Source organism: Mauremys mutica, chromosome 6 (genome assembly GCF_020497125.1).
Source record: "Mauremys mutica isolate MM-2020 ecotype Southern chromosome 6, ASM2049712v1, whole genome shotgun sequence".
NCBI classification, from domain to species: Eukaryota; Metazoa; Chordata; order Testudines; family Geoemydidae; genus Mauremys; species Mauremys mutica.
The window spans coordinates 5678287-5694820 of record NC_059077.1 but is presented as its reverse complement, the minus strand read 5'-3'; the positions used below and the strand labels follow the sequence as shown (position 1 = coordinate 5694820).

Here is a 16534-nt window from a genome sequence, read left to right as displayed (position 1 = left end):
GCATTGTGTGAATATGCACAAGCTATGTAATTATACCAGTTTTTGATTGTTGGTGTAACATGCATCAACAAAACTTGTGTAGTGTAAACAACACCTTAGTGGGAAATGTAAAATTACGATTGTGATATGAGGTTTAATAAAGGTCATAGTCTCTATTTCAAGGCTTCCTTCCCTACTGACATTTCCTTGTAGGTCACAGCCAAAAATACTGCCTTGCCTCTGGAAAACAGGAAGGGAGCGAGGGGGGTGAACAGATTCTGCAGTCACTCCTGGCCACCTAAGAGGATGATTCTCTATAGCAGGCAAAGAAATTATGCTCTTAGGACAGAAACAGGGTTCACTCTTCTTCCAATAAGGCTACTAGCCCATTGTTAGAGTCTGCCCAACCTGAACCTTGGTTATGGGTTTGCAATGAAAGCTGAGCCTGCATCAACCAGGATTTAAAAACGTCAGGATATGCAAGGGAAAAGCTTCCCATACCTGCTGTGAACCAAACCTGGAGACATTTGCACAGATGTAGACATCTGACTTGCAAGTAGTTTAAATTTAACACACCAGGCTGTGCCATGGCAGGCATGCATGTAAGCTACTTTCCAATGTCAATATCTCAGCTACCGAAATAGGGTCCATCTAATACCCCTTAAAAGTAGCTTATTAATGTTCATTCTGGAAGACAAATCTTGGGCATCTAGAATTAAGACTACTAAGCATCTCAAAACACAACTCCTCTATTTCTAAAACCTACAGCCAGTTTTTGGCCCCAGGGGTGATTCAGGAGGTAGTACCATTTCTGTCTTTCTCAGGGAAGGCGAATTTAACACCAAGGGAGGGCTCCACTGGAACACTGCCAAGAGAGGCTACAGAACCAGCACATCTTCTAGCCACCCTAGCCATGCCTGCTTATCCAACCAGCATCCCTCAGTTTCTGTGCTAGCACCCTTGTGCCCCTCATTGGCAGGGGGGTTGCAGACACTTTCTAACACCTTGTTCCTGGTAGATTTTCTACTACTGCTGCTCTATGCCAGGATTTATGCTAGTTAGGGCTGGCATAAATCTGAACTGAATCTAGCCCCTATAAGTTTAAATAGTGAAAAATAATTAGATTACATCTACTGCAGATGAATTAAATATGTTCTTAGGCTCAGGCTTTGTACAGCAAGTTTCAGTCCCAAGAAAACTGTTGTAGTTAAACTTAATCTCCCAAATTGTGGATTATAAAAAACGTGCTGACAGACCCTTAACTTTAGTGGCACAAAAGAGCTATAATTCTCAGTATTGATTAATTTAGTGAGTTAAACTTGCAGTCTGAGCTTGTAATCATTCAGTGATAAATTCAGACTATGCATGCAGGTTTCTTGATGAAGAATAAGATCAGCTTTAGACCTTCACAGAAACACTTGTCCATTTACCATTTTCAATCAGAGAAGCCCATGAGTAAGGAAAAGCACAACATGGCTGTTTAACCCAGTCAGTTACACTTACACAGAGTACCAACACAGAGAGAGAAAAGGAAAGATCATCGAGAAGCCTGGAATTTGTCAGGTTTTTTTATTCCCTAATATGCGATTGACTAATCAGATTTATTTGACTGATCACTTCTGTATGTGACAATTTTTAATGTTATATCTCAATGATTATTTTATGCTCCCATGCGGTTAGTATGGGCCTTCTGTTTTTTTTAATCAGATTCCTTTTTCTGTATGACTTGATTTCTACAGTTACCTTATACCTTCTCCTCATTGCTTGTAGGGGAGTTTCAAACTTGTTTCTAAATTGTCACTAGAAAATACCCAAGGATATCTCACAGACACTCATCATTAGACAATGCTGGCTTCTGAAGATAATGCTTTATTGCAGTTTTGTGCTTTTTTGTTTGTTTAAACATGTAGCTGTGGAAAACAGAACCCTTCTATCTACCTAGGTTTTATATCCTTCCAGAAATATCATCCTTTTTTTTAAAAATGTTGTTTATGTTATTGAATAAGTAGAAATTTGTAATATTAATAATGGTTTTCACCTATTATATATCACAAGTTTCCTCAGAAGATAGAAATAAACTGCCAGCCTCTCCCAAGAATGTAGAGATGATATAGAACTTAGTCCATTTGGTTAAAAAAAATTATTAAACCCTGATTCAACTGCCAAGCCCTTCAGTTTCTTCAAGTAATTTGTAACTCTTCTTGTGAACTGTGTCCTACATTTTAGTCACCTGTGGCACAGAGCAATCAAACTAGTATTCTAGAACACTGTATAATCCTATATTACCATAGACTGACTCAACTAGATTAACTAAAGATTCTGTTGACACAAAGTGTAAAGGCGAGGTGGTGTTGGTTTGGTTTTTTTAAATACTCATGCCTAGAATTGTAATCCCTCAAAAAGTTGTTTTTCAGTCCAATAAGGGTAACAACAATTCTGCTTTCTTCTTTTTCTTTGGAAAAAGAGCGATAATGCTGCTCTCCCAAAGCCTTTCTAGCTGACGTATAGTATCATCAGGAATTGCTGACTTAATGTGATTTTGTAGCTTGTCATTAAACTTCAAATAACATTTGTACAAGATATTTAAAAGAAATGGCATTTGATAAAATATGGGGAAAAATATGAGGGGGAGGGGGATTAAAATCTTCAAGTGGATTTAAAACCTAACCAGGGTTAATGCCATCCCTTTAAACTATTTACAAATGTATTTAATGTGTCAGGATCTGGAATTTTCCGTTCAAAATCTAAGTAAAATTTAAATGTTAGAACTTGGTATATTCCTGCTTTTCTTATTCTAACAAGCAATTTAAGGCTTACTATAAATGCCAAAGGACATGGCAGTTTTTAGTTTATATTATCCAGCTTGCGTTAACATGAAATATCACAGAAACTCAGCCACTTCGCTGTATCTTGGGGAATATGATGGTTGCCTTTGCAGAATCTTAAACCAGAGATTACCCAGCATCTTACCGTGATGTGTCATGCTGGATTGGTGATGTGGCTGTGGTTACAAGCTCTTTTTTGCTGCCTGTCAGTACAGGAGATGTAGCTGCATCCTTTCTAGATCCTGACGCTGTCCCTGTGGAAAGGAGAAGAGGCAATCAAGCTGGGTATTACAGGCTCAAAAGTTTTGGACAGCTCCTTCACTGTTTGCATTATTACATAACACAAGGCCCAAAAGTTGTGCCACTCTACAGGGTACTGTATATACAGTGAGACCGCAACCAAAGGATCTGTTACCGGTTGACAGGTGCTGTGAATAGAATGCATTTTCAGGATCATGCTGAATTATAGTTTCATAATATACCATCCATTGCAGTCTGTATATTACTACCATGTTTCCAAAGTTTGACAGACTTGCATTGCCATCATGGCTTGGAATGTCCACCGTACCAATTTTAGTTTAAAGCTGCAGCTCTCATGAGCTTCCACAAGAAGTTACATTTCCCTTGTCTTCTCTTTAAGTATCACCATATGAATATATGAATCCAAACCCCCAAAACTCTTGGTCTGTCCCTCTCTCCTTCCCTCCCAAAAATGTAATAACATTTTGCACTTAGCTTACTACAATGCCTTTCATTAGAGCACCACAAACAATGATTAACACCTCCCAGCACCCTTGTGAAGTTGGTAAGGATTACTGGTAAGGATGATTTCCAAATGGGCAAATTAAAGTTAAGTGACTTGTCTGAGGCTGCACAGAAAGTCAGTGGCAGAGCTAGGAATATACATGACAGGCTATTGGACTAGATGGGCCACTGGTCTAATCCAGTATGGCAATTCCTGTACATTCTGATTGCCAGTGCCCCCGCTCTTTGCTCTAAACACTGCCTAATCAAACATTAAATGTGTGACAACCAAGTGTCAGCAGAAATTAGAAGCTTGACTATTAAGTATCACCATTGTGCCTAAGTATTTTATAGTTTTCTGAACAATGGGTAATACTACCTGTCATGTATGCTGAAATCATAGTGAGAAATCAACGATGGATTTCAGCTAATACTGAATTTCCATAGTTTTCTGGATGCCAGTGAGACTCAACATTATTTGAAAATGTACTGAGGGTTCAAATACGCGCACGCACAGACAGACACAGACACATACACACACACAATCAAGTCCTATTGTAAGAACAACTGAATTAGTGTTTTGGTGGTGGCTTAAAAAAGAATAAAGTTCCTCCAGCTTCACTCTACTACACTATGTGTTAGCACTGAGTGGCAAGAACAAACAGGTAATTACTGCTCAAGGAATTCTTAGAATTACCATGGCAATGCATGTTACCCAGGTGCCCCTAGCAACTTGGGACCACCATCCATGGCAAAAGGTGCATCCACAATAAAAGACTGGGGACCTCTTGCTTGCCCTTGTTGAATAAAACATATCCAGAAACAGGTTCACAGAGCAGTCTCTCTTCCTCTCTCTTATGCCTTTCTAGCCCATGCTGAAATAGGGCCTTCATCACTGCCTTCCATCTTTGCTGGTCTACTGCTGCAGTCTTGGTGTCTTCCAATGTCATTCTGATAGCTTTCACTTCTGCTTCTACCGTGTGTTCCCATGTTGTCCTTAGTCTATCTCATAATTTCTTGTCCTGGTAATTCCAGCTCAATACCTGTCTCTACTCCATGTATGTCCTAGCCATCTCTATTTTTGTTCCATAATTTCCTGTCCTATCCGTTTCTGTTTCATCCTCCTCCAGAGTTATTTGTGATTTCTTCTGACTATCTGATATTAAAGATTTGTCTAAGGCAGCTATTTATGAAAACTTGGAGTTTAAATAGTAAGGTCTTAATAAGCCTCCAAGTTTCAGCACCATATAGTAAGACTGACTGTACAATGGTGTTAAATACTCAAACTTCAGTTTGGAGGGCAAGATTTCTATTTCTCTAGCTTGGCTTTAGAGCTACAAAGGCATGTCTGGTTTTCATGATTCTGGCTTTAATATCTCCAGCTGTTCCACCAAGATATGTCAAATATCAAACCTCTTCTATGTCAGTCCCAGAAAGCATTAAGACCGCAGAACAGGGGCATACAATGGACTTCCACACAGAAGTTAGAGAACTCTGACTTTGCAGATGACACCAAGTAGCTATCCCATACCCATAGAGACATGCATGCTAAAACAAATGATCTCCAAGCCTATGCACAATTAGTAGGGATGAAAAATCAAACACGAGAAAACAAATCATGTGAATCAACAGAGAAGAAAAACTTCACAGAATAGTGGCACAAGAGTATTAGATTTTGAGAAAACAACACTGAGGAAATAAAGAAACACAATGAATGTGAGAGAAAGTATTAATATCTCAGTGTCGGAGAAGGCTGAAGCATTTTATTCTTACTGCATAACAAGGCATAGTGATGCCTGTAGTCAAACAGTTAAGAAATGATAAAGTACCTGCTCTTGACAACATTTCACCAGAACTGCTAAAGAAAGGAAGCTCGGATTTAATTCACTGGCTCCATAGTTCTCTTAAAAGTTTAGGAAACCTGCCACATTCCAGAATATTGGAAAAGGGGCTGCATCATTCCTTTTTTCAAAAAAAGGAGAGCAATCAGCTTGCTCAAATTAAAGGGGAATATCACCGCTGTTAGTCCCAGAGAAGGTGTTTATGATTATTCTACTGAACTGACTGAAATACTGTCTCAACCCCAAAATGAGAGACAACCAGTGCCGTTTCCATACAGGTCGATTTACAATCCATGCTATATACATTCTGTAGAATGTTACTGAAAAACTACTAGAGCGACAAGAGGAAGTTAACATTGCATTTATAGGCCTTTGCAGCTGCCTTTGGCTCCAATCAATCAATCAGGCCTGTGGATACTACTATGCCAGTTTGCGGTGCCTGAGGATTTAGTGTGCCTAGTGGAGGAACCGTATTGCGGTACACTTAGCTGTATGAGGTCAACAATCGTATTACAAACTGGTTTTCAGTAAAATCAGGAGTACACCAAGGAATGAGTTCTCCCACCTACTTTATTTAAGGTTGTAATAGACTGTCTGATGACAAAACTGATTGAGGCCAAAGTCGAACATTGAGATTTACAGATTCATCTCAAGTATACAGAAGACATTAACTTACTTGGAGAGACTACTGCCCAACTACAGCTAATGCTGGAAGAGCTCTTAAAAACTGCAGAATCTATGGGATTTAAGATCAATGGTGATAAAACCGAAGCTATAAAAAATAATAATAATAATAATAGGAGATATACCAATCTCCTAGAACTGGAAGGGACCTTGAAAAGTCATTGAGTCCAGCCCCCTGCCTTCACTAGCAGGACCAAGTATTGATTTTTGCCCCAGATCCCTAAGTGGCCCCCTCAAGGATTGAACTCACAACCCAGGGTTTAGTAGGCCAATGCTCAAACCACTGAGCTATCCCTCCCCCCATACATACCTCCCCTATACATACATACCTCCTATAAAATGTATATCCCTCCCCTATACATACATACCTCCTATAAAATGGAAATCTATGACCTGCCAGCACTGCATGTAGATGGCAAGGACAGTGAATGGCTGAATAGCTTTATCTATCTGGGTAGCTGGTTGACAGCAGGAGGGTTTATATCCAAAGAAAGTCACAGGTTGGATCAGCCTCATATCAATGGCATTTCAGCACTTCAAAGCACATCTGCTTGGGCTGTGGGATGTCTGTGTGACAACTAAGATACAAGCATCCAAGGAGCAAGTGATGATGACTGTTCTATGGGGCAGAAACATGGCCATTAAGAACAGCTGAGGAGAGGAAACTAAACAGATTTCAGTGTAAAACATTATGAAGTATTAACATTTGGTTTGATTTAGTCACAAACAAGGAGAAGTTAAGAAGATCCTGTCAAGTTACCGCCTTGCACCAGTTGAGAACAAGATGACTGCAATGGTGCACATCCAATGTGCAGAAGAAGATACGGTTTTACAGAAGGCTTATAGAGCTGAGGTCAAAGGAAGTGAAGCATGAGGCTGACCATGAATGAGGTTGGAAAATGCAGTTTTGAGGGATTTAGGAAGCCTACATCCTTCTGTATAGACTCTTGCCGAAGGAAGAAAACTTGCAAGGGACTGCTCAAGATGGAAGTCCATTCTACAAACCACTGTGGCTACATCAAAGCCATGTGAATCTGCTGCCACTGCTACATTCAAGGCATATTAGACTAATTGCACTGAAAAAGAAAAATACAGCGAATCAGAGGTCATTGTAGGTGTGTGTGCTTGCCACATGCACCGGTGCTAGAAGTTTTTCCCTCAGTGCTATCCGTAGGGGACCGATTCTGGCGCACCTCTGGAGTGGCGCGTGTATGCACCGGTATAAGGGGCATTGCCGGCTCCCCCCACCCTCAGTTCATTCTTGCTGGAAACTCCGACAGTGGGGAAGGAGGGCGGGTCATGGAATGGACATGAGCAACACATCTCAAAGAACAACAGTTACGAAAAGGTAACTGTCTTTTCTTCTTCGAGTGCTTGCTCATGTCCATTCCATTGTAGGTGGCTCCCAAGCAGTACCACTGGAGGCAGGTAGGAGTTCATGGATGTGTCGATTGCAACACAGCTCTACCAAAGCCAGCGTCATCTCTGGCCTGCTGAGTGATGGAGTAATGGGTCGTGAACGTGTGTTCCGAAGACCACATCACGGCCCTGCAGATGTCCTGGGATAGGGACATGTGCTAGGAAGACAGCCAAAGATGCCTGAGGCCTAGTCGAGTGAGCCTTCACTACTGGTGGAGGAACAGCCTGCACCAACTTGTAACAAGTACGGATGCAGGTGATGATGCAATTCAAAATCCACTGAGAAGAACCTGGAAGGCCCTTCATCCTATCAGTGATTGCAATAAAGAGCTGGGTCGATCTGCAGAAGGGCTTGGTGTGCTCCAGGTAGAATGACAGGGCACACTAGACATCCAGAGTATGCAGCCGCCTCTCCTCATTGGTCATGTGAGGCATCAGATAGAACACCGGGAGGAAGATATCCTGGCTAACCTAGAAATGCGACACCACCTTAGGCAGGAAAATCTGATGGGGCTGCAACTGGACCTTGTCTTTGTAGAACACCGTGTATAGTGGCTCCGATGTGAGGGCTTTGATCTCAGATACATGCCTCGCTGAGGTAATTGCTACAAGGAATGCAACCTTCCATGACAGATGCGAAAGGGAACAAGAAGCCATGGGCTCCAAGGGGGAACCGATGAACCTGGAGAGGACTGGGTTGAGGTCCCATTGTTAGATCCGTAATAGAGGTTTTCCTATGGGATGGGGAGCAGGCAGATACTGGACACAGTGTTGGTATATAATACTTTAAATGCTCTTGATTGATTACAAAACAAACCTTACTTTACATTTACACCCCAAACATCTATACCAGAGCCCAAAGGTCAGAATAGTCTCAATGGCCTGTCGAGATTTCTTTTGATCATTAGATTATATGATGTGGGGAGCTGGCAAAAATCACATCTATATCTACATGGGGCTTTGGATTAATAAATGACTTTGATTTGCAGAAGTCAGTTCATTTACAGTTCATTTAGTTGCAGCATCGTTTTTTGCCTTTGTTTACTAGGCCTTTTACTCACAATTTTAAAGAGACAATTCTGGCCGGCCACCATGATCCAAGGTGTGCCATTTCCTCCAATTCTTATACACTTTTATATTAGTCCAGCTGGTGTTGTTTCCTTTTCTGCTGATTTTCCGTATTTTTCTCGGAACATAACAAAATTGTTTTTGTATAAATAGTTCTAATAGTCCTTGACCTTAAGTTCTTGCTTTGGTTGCCAGCACGTATTTATGTCAAGCATGTGTCATTCATACCAGGCCTCAATGACCTATAACATTTAGATAATGTTTTCACCTCTTAGTTCAGAGATACATGGATATATGAATCATAATGTATATTGATATGTGTATATATATATATCCCAACATTCCCCCTCTTGATACGATTAATTCCATTAATTACTGTATTACTTTATAATTTTGCAAGCAATTTAATTTTATATATCACTTGCTCCCAAACTTCTTCCTTTTTTATTCGGCAGTATAAACATAGCATAATAAAGATTAATAAAATTATTAATCCAAATAATATTACAATAGGATGTAGCATAAATATAGAAGAGCTGTGACACTAGGAGACCATTCTTTAAAAATATAATACCAATGAGAAATTGCCAATTTTTAAAAAAAAAATAATATTTGGCCATTGTGGATTAAAATGTTTATTTTTTCTGTTTATTTATTTTGTCCCACGAACAATCAAATGTATTTTTTTTATTTATACCTTTATTCTAGAGGTGCTTTCATATATATATTTATGTACCCCTACATTTTTTCAAATATTTAAAAAACATAAAAGCCAAAAGCCATATTTATACCCTTTTTGAATTATGAGGATTCTTAATAGTGAATCCATGGCCATTATTCCATAAGAATAATGTCTGATGCCTCCGGCCGTATTATTTTAAATACTTACACTAACCTTTTTATCTTTGCTCGAGCTCCGGTATTATTTTTTTCTTTCTAAAATATAATGCACACAACACAATTTTTTTTACTACCCCACTCTCTACCTTTTTTCCTTTATTCTTTGCATTTTTTTGATTATTTATTAGCACATTTTCCATTTTACTTATTTATATCTACTTCCCTTAATTTCAAATACCTCCAAGCGATATTTCAAATTACATTTCCTTTTTTTCTGGGGCTTATTTTGATTATTCCACCTTCTACCTCCTGGGATGGGGTGTTTTGTCCTTTACCATGGCCTTTTTTTTTTTTTATGGTATTCTGATTTATAAACACTCTTATTTGAATATGTCATTGCTTTAATAAAAGGTACTTTTGGTTTTAATGCTTTTACTTGGCTTTCCCCTTCTATTATTTGTTGGCATACTGTCCAGTGCTCCAGTGCATCCATAACAGTTAACTTCTCATTCTGGGCTGCTTGGTTTACCAAATTAGTAGACATTGCTAATACATTTTTGTTCAATCCTTAAAACACATTATTTCAAAATTCCCTCTGATTTAAATCAACTGCCATCGAAGAATTAACTGTGACATGTCTGGTGACCTTCGCCTTGGGATTAGTCACCGGTTGTATTTTTTCAGTCAATAATTTTAATGTTATTTTTCTTAACAGGTAATTTCTGGGTGAATGTTCACGCTTTATGTAATCTGCACTGGATAACACATTTATGGGTCTTTGACCTACCTCTTTTTCTAACAGCATAATAAATCGTGATATTAGTTGGTGTGCTTCTGGCTGCCTGTCCAAAGCATTTTTCGCTCGATCTATTGCCTGTCTAATCTCTCCAGTGGTAGCTGCCCTGATTAACCTATAAATTTTACTTATATTTAAATTTTCTGTCCCTCCTAACTCTGCCCACCGTACTAGCCATGTAGCTAGTTTTTTTATATTTACTGGGCCTAATGACTTTACCATCAACTGTAAGTCTGGCGAACTCGCAGGAATTATTTATATTTGCTCTGACTGTATTTTCCCTGCTGTCTTCTTAATGGTTGATCTTCATTCTATTACTGCTTACAGGCTTTTCTGGCTTAGGCTTTCCTGGGCAGTTTCTAATTTTTTTTCTTAACTTAGTATAAAGTCCCTCTCGAGGCTGGTCAAATTCCCTTTACTCTTGACCTCCTCGCAGATCCTTTTCATACCAAATATTATTTGAATTCAAATAAATAAAAAAAAAAACACAATTTTTTTTTTTGGACACAGCATCTGTATTTTTACTTTCTTTTTTAATGCTGATAGCTTTCTGGCACCAACTGTGAGAAATGCTCCCCATCTCTTTTTCCTTTTCCTTAGTTAAATTTTGAATTAACTGCTTCATTTTTATTACTTGATGGTCTAATTTATTTTTGTCTGCTTTAATCTTTTTTCAATCCATCATTCTTTTAAAAAAAAATTTATTTGTTTTCTCATTTGTTTTAACGGAGTTTGCATTATCTGTGCCTGCCTCACTTCCCACTCCAAATTTTCCTGGCATGTTTTAAAATTCTCTTGTAATGTTTGTAACTTTCCACAGACCTCCCCCCTACATGCAATTGTCTTTTTTTACAGCTTGCCACAACAGCCATACTACAGCCGTTTGCTTTTTACTGGCATTAGGCTTGTACAGCTGTACAGATTTCTTAAGCATGTTTTTTAAGATATCAAATATTACATCCGGTTCCACTGCACCTTCCATTCAAGGGCATGTCCCAAATGCAATAATCTCCTTTTCTAACAGAGAAGGGGCTTTAACTTTAGTCCATTGGGGTGCCTCTTTCACCCCTTGACTTGTCTTCTTAAACAGTGTTTTAAACATTATTATAACACCACCACATGGTATTGTTTCATGTGTTTTTTTTCTCTCTCTTTTTTTTTTTTTTTTTTTTTACAAATTCTACAAATAAGGAGTTAGCCTTATTAGTCTTCAATACGGACTTTCCCAACACTGTAAGACCCCATCTTTAAATCTGGCACTCCTTAATCTCTCTCCCCGTTCCGCATTCTCCGCCACATGTTAGACCTGCAATAGAGGTAAAAGGTAATGGTAATAATTGGAGATATACCAATCTCCTAGAACTGGAAGGGACCTTGAAAGGTCATTGAGTCCAGCCCCCTGCCTTCACTAGCAGGACCAATTTTTGCCCCAGATCCCTAAGTGGCCTCCTCAAGGACTGAACTCACAACCCTGGGTTTAGCAGGCCAATGCTCAAACCACTGAGCTAACCCTCCCCCCATCCTTTTGGGATGGGAAGTAGGCAGACACCAGACACAGTGTTGGTATATAATACTCTAGTCTAAATGCTCTTTTTTTATTACAAAACAAACCTTACTCACTCCATTCACACCTCAAACATACTATGTCAGAGTCCAAAGTACAGAATGGTCCAGATGGCCAGTTGAGATTCTTTCCAATCATAAGTGTGATGGGTTCGGTCACAGAGACCCCCTTGGGACTGTTATCTGATGTGCTGAGACTACATCTGAGCCCATTTTCTCAGCCAGTTTGGGCCTCCAGAACCCTTGTATTGCTGAGCCAGACATGCTAGCCTGCTGAAACACAGACCCAGGGTCTGAACCATGCCCCCGAAGCTACGGACTTAATTGAAAACAGCTTAGTAAGTGCTCCTGTCTCCAGCACCCAGACACCCAGCTCCCAATGGGATCCAAAGCCCAAATAAATCCATTTTACTTTGTATAAAGCTTATACAGGGTAAACTCGTAAATTGTCTGCCCTCTCTAACACCGACAGAGAGAGATGCACAGCTGTTTGCTCCCCCAGGTATTAATCAATTACTCTGGGTTCAATAATAAACAAAAGTGATTTTATTAAGAATAAAAAGTAGGATTTAAGGGGTTCCAAGTAATAACAGGCAGAAAAAAGTAAGTCTAAGCCTAATACATTAAGAAACTGAATACAGGTAAATCTCACCCTCAGAGATGTTCCAATAAGCTTCTTTCACAGACTAGACTCCTTCTTAGTCTGGGCCCGATCCTTTCCCCAGTACAGTTCTTGTTAGTTCCAGCCGGCATCTTAGGTGAGAAGCAGGGAATTCCACATGACTGGGACCCCAATAGTCTGAGCCAGACCTGGGCCATAGTGAGCAGATGAGCGGTGATGCTGGCAATTAGATGTGACATTGCCCTGAACCTGGCCTCTGGTAGAAATACTCTGCATCGGGTAGAGTTGAGTACCACCCCAATAAACTCTATTCGTTGGACTGGGATTAACGTTGATTTTTGTTCTTTTATCAGCAGGCCCAGAGCTTGACGAGTGGCTTGCAGCATCTCGACCTTGCGCTGGACCCTGGAGTGGCCCTTGATGAGCCAGTCATTGAGGTATGGGTAAATCCAGATACCCCGACGCCTGAGGTAGGCCACCACCACTGACATGCATTTCGTGAACACTCTTGGCGCTGTTGCTAGGCCAAAAGGGAGCACTGCAAATTGGCAGTGGCCAGTCCCAACTTTGAAACATAGGAACCACCTGTGACTGTGGAATATCAATACGTGAAAGTAAGTGTCTTTCAAACCTTGGGCGGCATACCAGTTTCCCGGATCCAGGGAAGGAATGATGGAGGCCAGGGAGACCATGCGAAACTTCAACATCTTGAGGTTCCTCAGGTCAAGGATAGGCCATAGACTCCCTTTGGCCTTAAAAAATAACGTGAATAAAACTTTTTGCCCCTTAAATGCCCCCCACAGCTCCCACCCGCAAAAGGCCTTGCACCTCCTGAGTGAGCAAATGCTCATAAGAAGGGTCCCAAAGAGGGACGGGGAGAGGGGTGAGGGGGATAGAAATAAACTGGAGAGTATATCCTCCTGATACTATTCTGAGGACCCACCGGTCCGATGTGATAGAGGCCCAGGCAGGGAGGAAGAGGGACAGGCAGTTGGAAAATAACAGGAGAGCAGGATCCAGGACACAGGCTGGAAGGTCGCCCTCAAGTGCACCCTCAAAATAGCTGCTTCCCACTGGGTTGGTTACGGGTGGAGCTCGAGTGAGCAGCGGATGCCGGCTGGTGGCCTTGCTGGTGCTTATAGCCCTTGCCCTTCTTACGGAAGGGCTCTGACCGAGGTTGGCTCCCGAACCTATGGGTCTGTCGCAGCTTAAACAGCTTCCCTGCCAGCCTCAGCATGTACAGGCCCAGGGTGAGCAAGATAGCCCTAGAGTCTTTCAGGGCTGGCCACTTACTATCTGCTTGCTTGGAGAACCAGTGCCAGGCCATCGAACGGGAGGTCCTGGATGGAGGTCCTGTTGAACCTCTGTCGAAAGGCCTGACGACTGCAACCAGGACGCTCACCTGATCAAAATGGCCGAGGCCATGGTTCAGGCTGCAGAGTCTGCCACATCTGAGGCTGCTTGGAGGGGGGCCCCTAGCCTCTATCCTGCCTGCATCGAGGATAGCCAGGAATAGCGAGTCTGAGAATTTGGCCATGGACTGCCAGATATTAAAATCATAGTGGCCAAGCAAGGCCTGATGATTGGCCACTCTCAGCTGGAGGCTGGATGTAGAATAAATTTTTCTACCAAAGAGATCGAGCCTCTTTGCCTACTTGTTCTTAGGTGTCGTGCTCATTGGCTGCCGATACAACCAGTGGGCTTAAGGCAGGAAGGGTATAAAGATACTCATACCTCTTAGAGGGGATGCAGTATTTTCGCTTTGCCCACTTGGAGATGGGGGGCAGTGAGGAAGGTGTCTGCCACAGAGCCTTAGTGATTTTCACCACTCCCTCGAGCACAGGCAATGGCACCCTGGCAGGGAGTGCCACATTCACTACATCAAACTGGAAGTCTGAGGGCTCCGCCAGCTCCTTGGCTTCCAGCCCTAGGTTTGAGACGACCCTCTTCAAGAGCTCCTGGTGAGCCTTGGCATCGTCCTGGGGAACTGGGTGAGAGGGCCCCGCTATTGTCTCATCAGGTGAAGATGATGAGGAGGCAGGTACAGGCAGGTCTACCAACTCTGCTGCTTCTGCCATGGGACCCTCAGCCGAGGCTGGCTGATCCTGGGGAACCTGCTCTGACTTCGTGTCCGAGTAAGGAGGTAGGCAGGAGACTGTTACTGACTGTTTGTCGGATGCCCCTGCAATGGTTGGGAAAATCCCCAGGGGTTCCAGAGTTGCCAGGAGGCAGGCCATTGGCCCTGGGGCCAAGCTGCCACTGGTGGCCCAGCAGGGAATGCCGATGCCCTTGATGGGTGGCCCTTTGCCCACGGGCAGGATCTCCTCCTTGCAGCTGGAGCCCAAGGAGGGGAATACGTGTCTAGGGGACCAGGACAGTGCCGAGGCCATCTGTATATCCAGATTCGGTCAGCTCTGGCCCTGGATCTCTGTTGAGGATCTGTACAAGGGTGGTGGCTCTTGGTGCCACGATCCTGGTGACTGCTGGCAGCGTTCGGCGGATCAGCGATGGTATCCCTGCGATCAATGCCTTATGCTTAGCGAGTGATGCTGCTTCATCAAGCGGGAGTGGGAATCTGAGTGAACAGACCGCCGTGCTGGAGACCATCGATGCGCTCATGGTGAACCGTACTGGCGGTCTGGCGACGAGTGACAGGGCACCGGGGACTGGCGTCTCGACCCTCTGGTGCAGTGTCCTTTGTCGCCTGAAAGGCCTCTGGTGTGAATGGCACTGCCAGGTGCCGAGTGCCTCTGCCACTTTCCGGGGTGGCAGGTGGGAATTAGTGCCGGTTTGAGGCCGGTGCTGCCAGTGCGCTCTGCTCTGAGACCACGGTGCTAGGAGGTCTGAATCTCTTGCAAATTCGACACTTGTCACTGTGGGTTTCCCCTAAGCACTTCAAACAGCTTCTATGAGGATCACTGATTCGCATAGGTTTCTTGCAACAGACACAAAGTTTGAAGACCAGGGACCAGGGCATGCCCCATCCCGCTTGGGACTAACGAACTAACACTAAGTCTACACTAAGGGAACTATAAAACTAACAAATTTCTAACAATTATATACAGAAAGTTCTCAACTAGACACAGTTGAGAGGAGTAAGCTTACCAAGGCAAGGAGACGTTCCAGCACCGTCACTGCCGGTAAGAAGAAACCGAGGGTGGGGGGAGCTGGCAGCAGCCCTTATACCGCGGCATATGCGCACCACTCCAGAGGGCGCCAGAGCCAGTCTCCTATGGATACCACTGAGGGAAAAAACTTCTGGCATCCGTGCATGTGGTGAACACACACGCCTACAATGGAATGGACATGAGCACGTACTCGAAGAAGAACCCGAATAAATGAAAATACATGTGAGCTAGAAGGACATTATAAATATATTGGGAGAAAAGCAACACAGGTCTATTGAGATAAAAGGATTTCTAGAAAGAAAGTAGGCCCTTTAATAAATGAGGAGAGATTAAAATGATGATTCTAAAATGGTTGTGCTACTGGACACTTTAAAATCTATTCCAGTAAGAAAAGACATATTGAAAACTAGAAACGAATGAAGATCTTGTTAATATACAATACTTGTTGATAAAAGGAGGTCTTAGAAAAAATTAATACATACAAATCCATGGGTCTGAAGTACATACAGTCCAGGGCAAAAGAGAATTACCTAATGAACTTTTGAAACTACTGGTAATTATTTATGAAGAGCCATGGAGAACTGAGGTGGTCCTGAAAGACAACACTTTAATTACAATTGCAGGTTCATAAATACCTCAAGGATGGAGAAAAAATAGAGAGGGCATAGTTACGGGAAGGAAATATTCAACCTGGAAAAATGAAAGCTAATACATAGGGGGGGAATAATTAAAAACCAGATAGTCAGTGGGACGAAGGTACGTAGACCTAAGGAACGATGGCAGACAGTAAACTAGACATAAGCTTGCAAGCTAACTTGCAGCCCAAAACAACCAATACGGTTCAGGGCACACATGCACAAGTTATAGCTGTCCTTTAAATGGTACTGATGTAACTGCACATAGAACACTATATCTAGTTTTGGGTAACTAAAGTATCAGAATTATATTAGCAAATGGTTAGGAGCCTGGAAGGACTCATTTATGAAGAAATATTAATGTAAGTAAATATATTCAGCTTGATCAAA

The 16534-nt window shown here is 42.1% G+C and overlaps 1 protein-coding gene across 5 annotated transcripts in view; it reads right to left on the bottom strand.

Annotated features, from left to right (window-relative positions):
- Positions 1-16534, bottom strand: part of KIAA1328 (KIAA1328 ortholog) — a 250571-nt gene that overhangs the window by 28602 nt on the left and 205435 nt on the right. For all 5 annotated transcript variants that reach the window (XM_045020559.1, XM_045020558.1, XM_045020561.1 and 2 more), the window contains one exon: positions 2950-3058. In XM_045020559.1, the coding sequence (XP_044876494.1) occupies positions 2950-3058 (109 nt within the window). The remainder of the gene's footprint in view (positions 1-2949; positions 3059-16534) is intronic.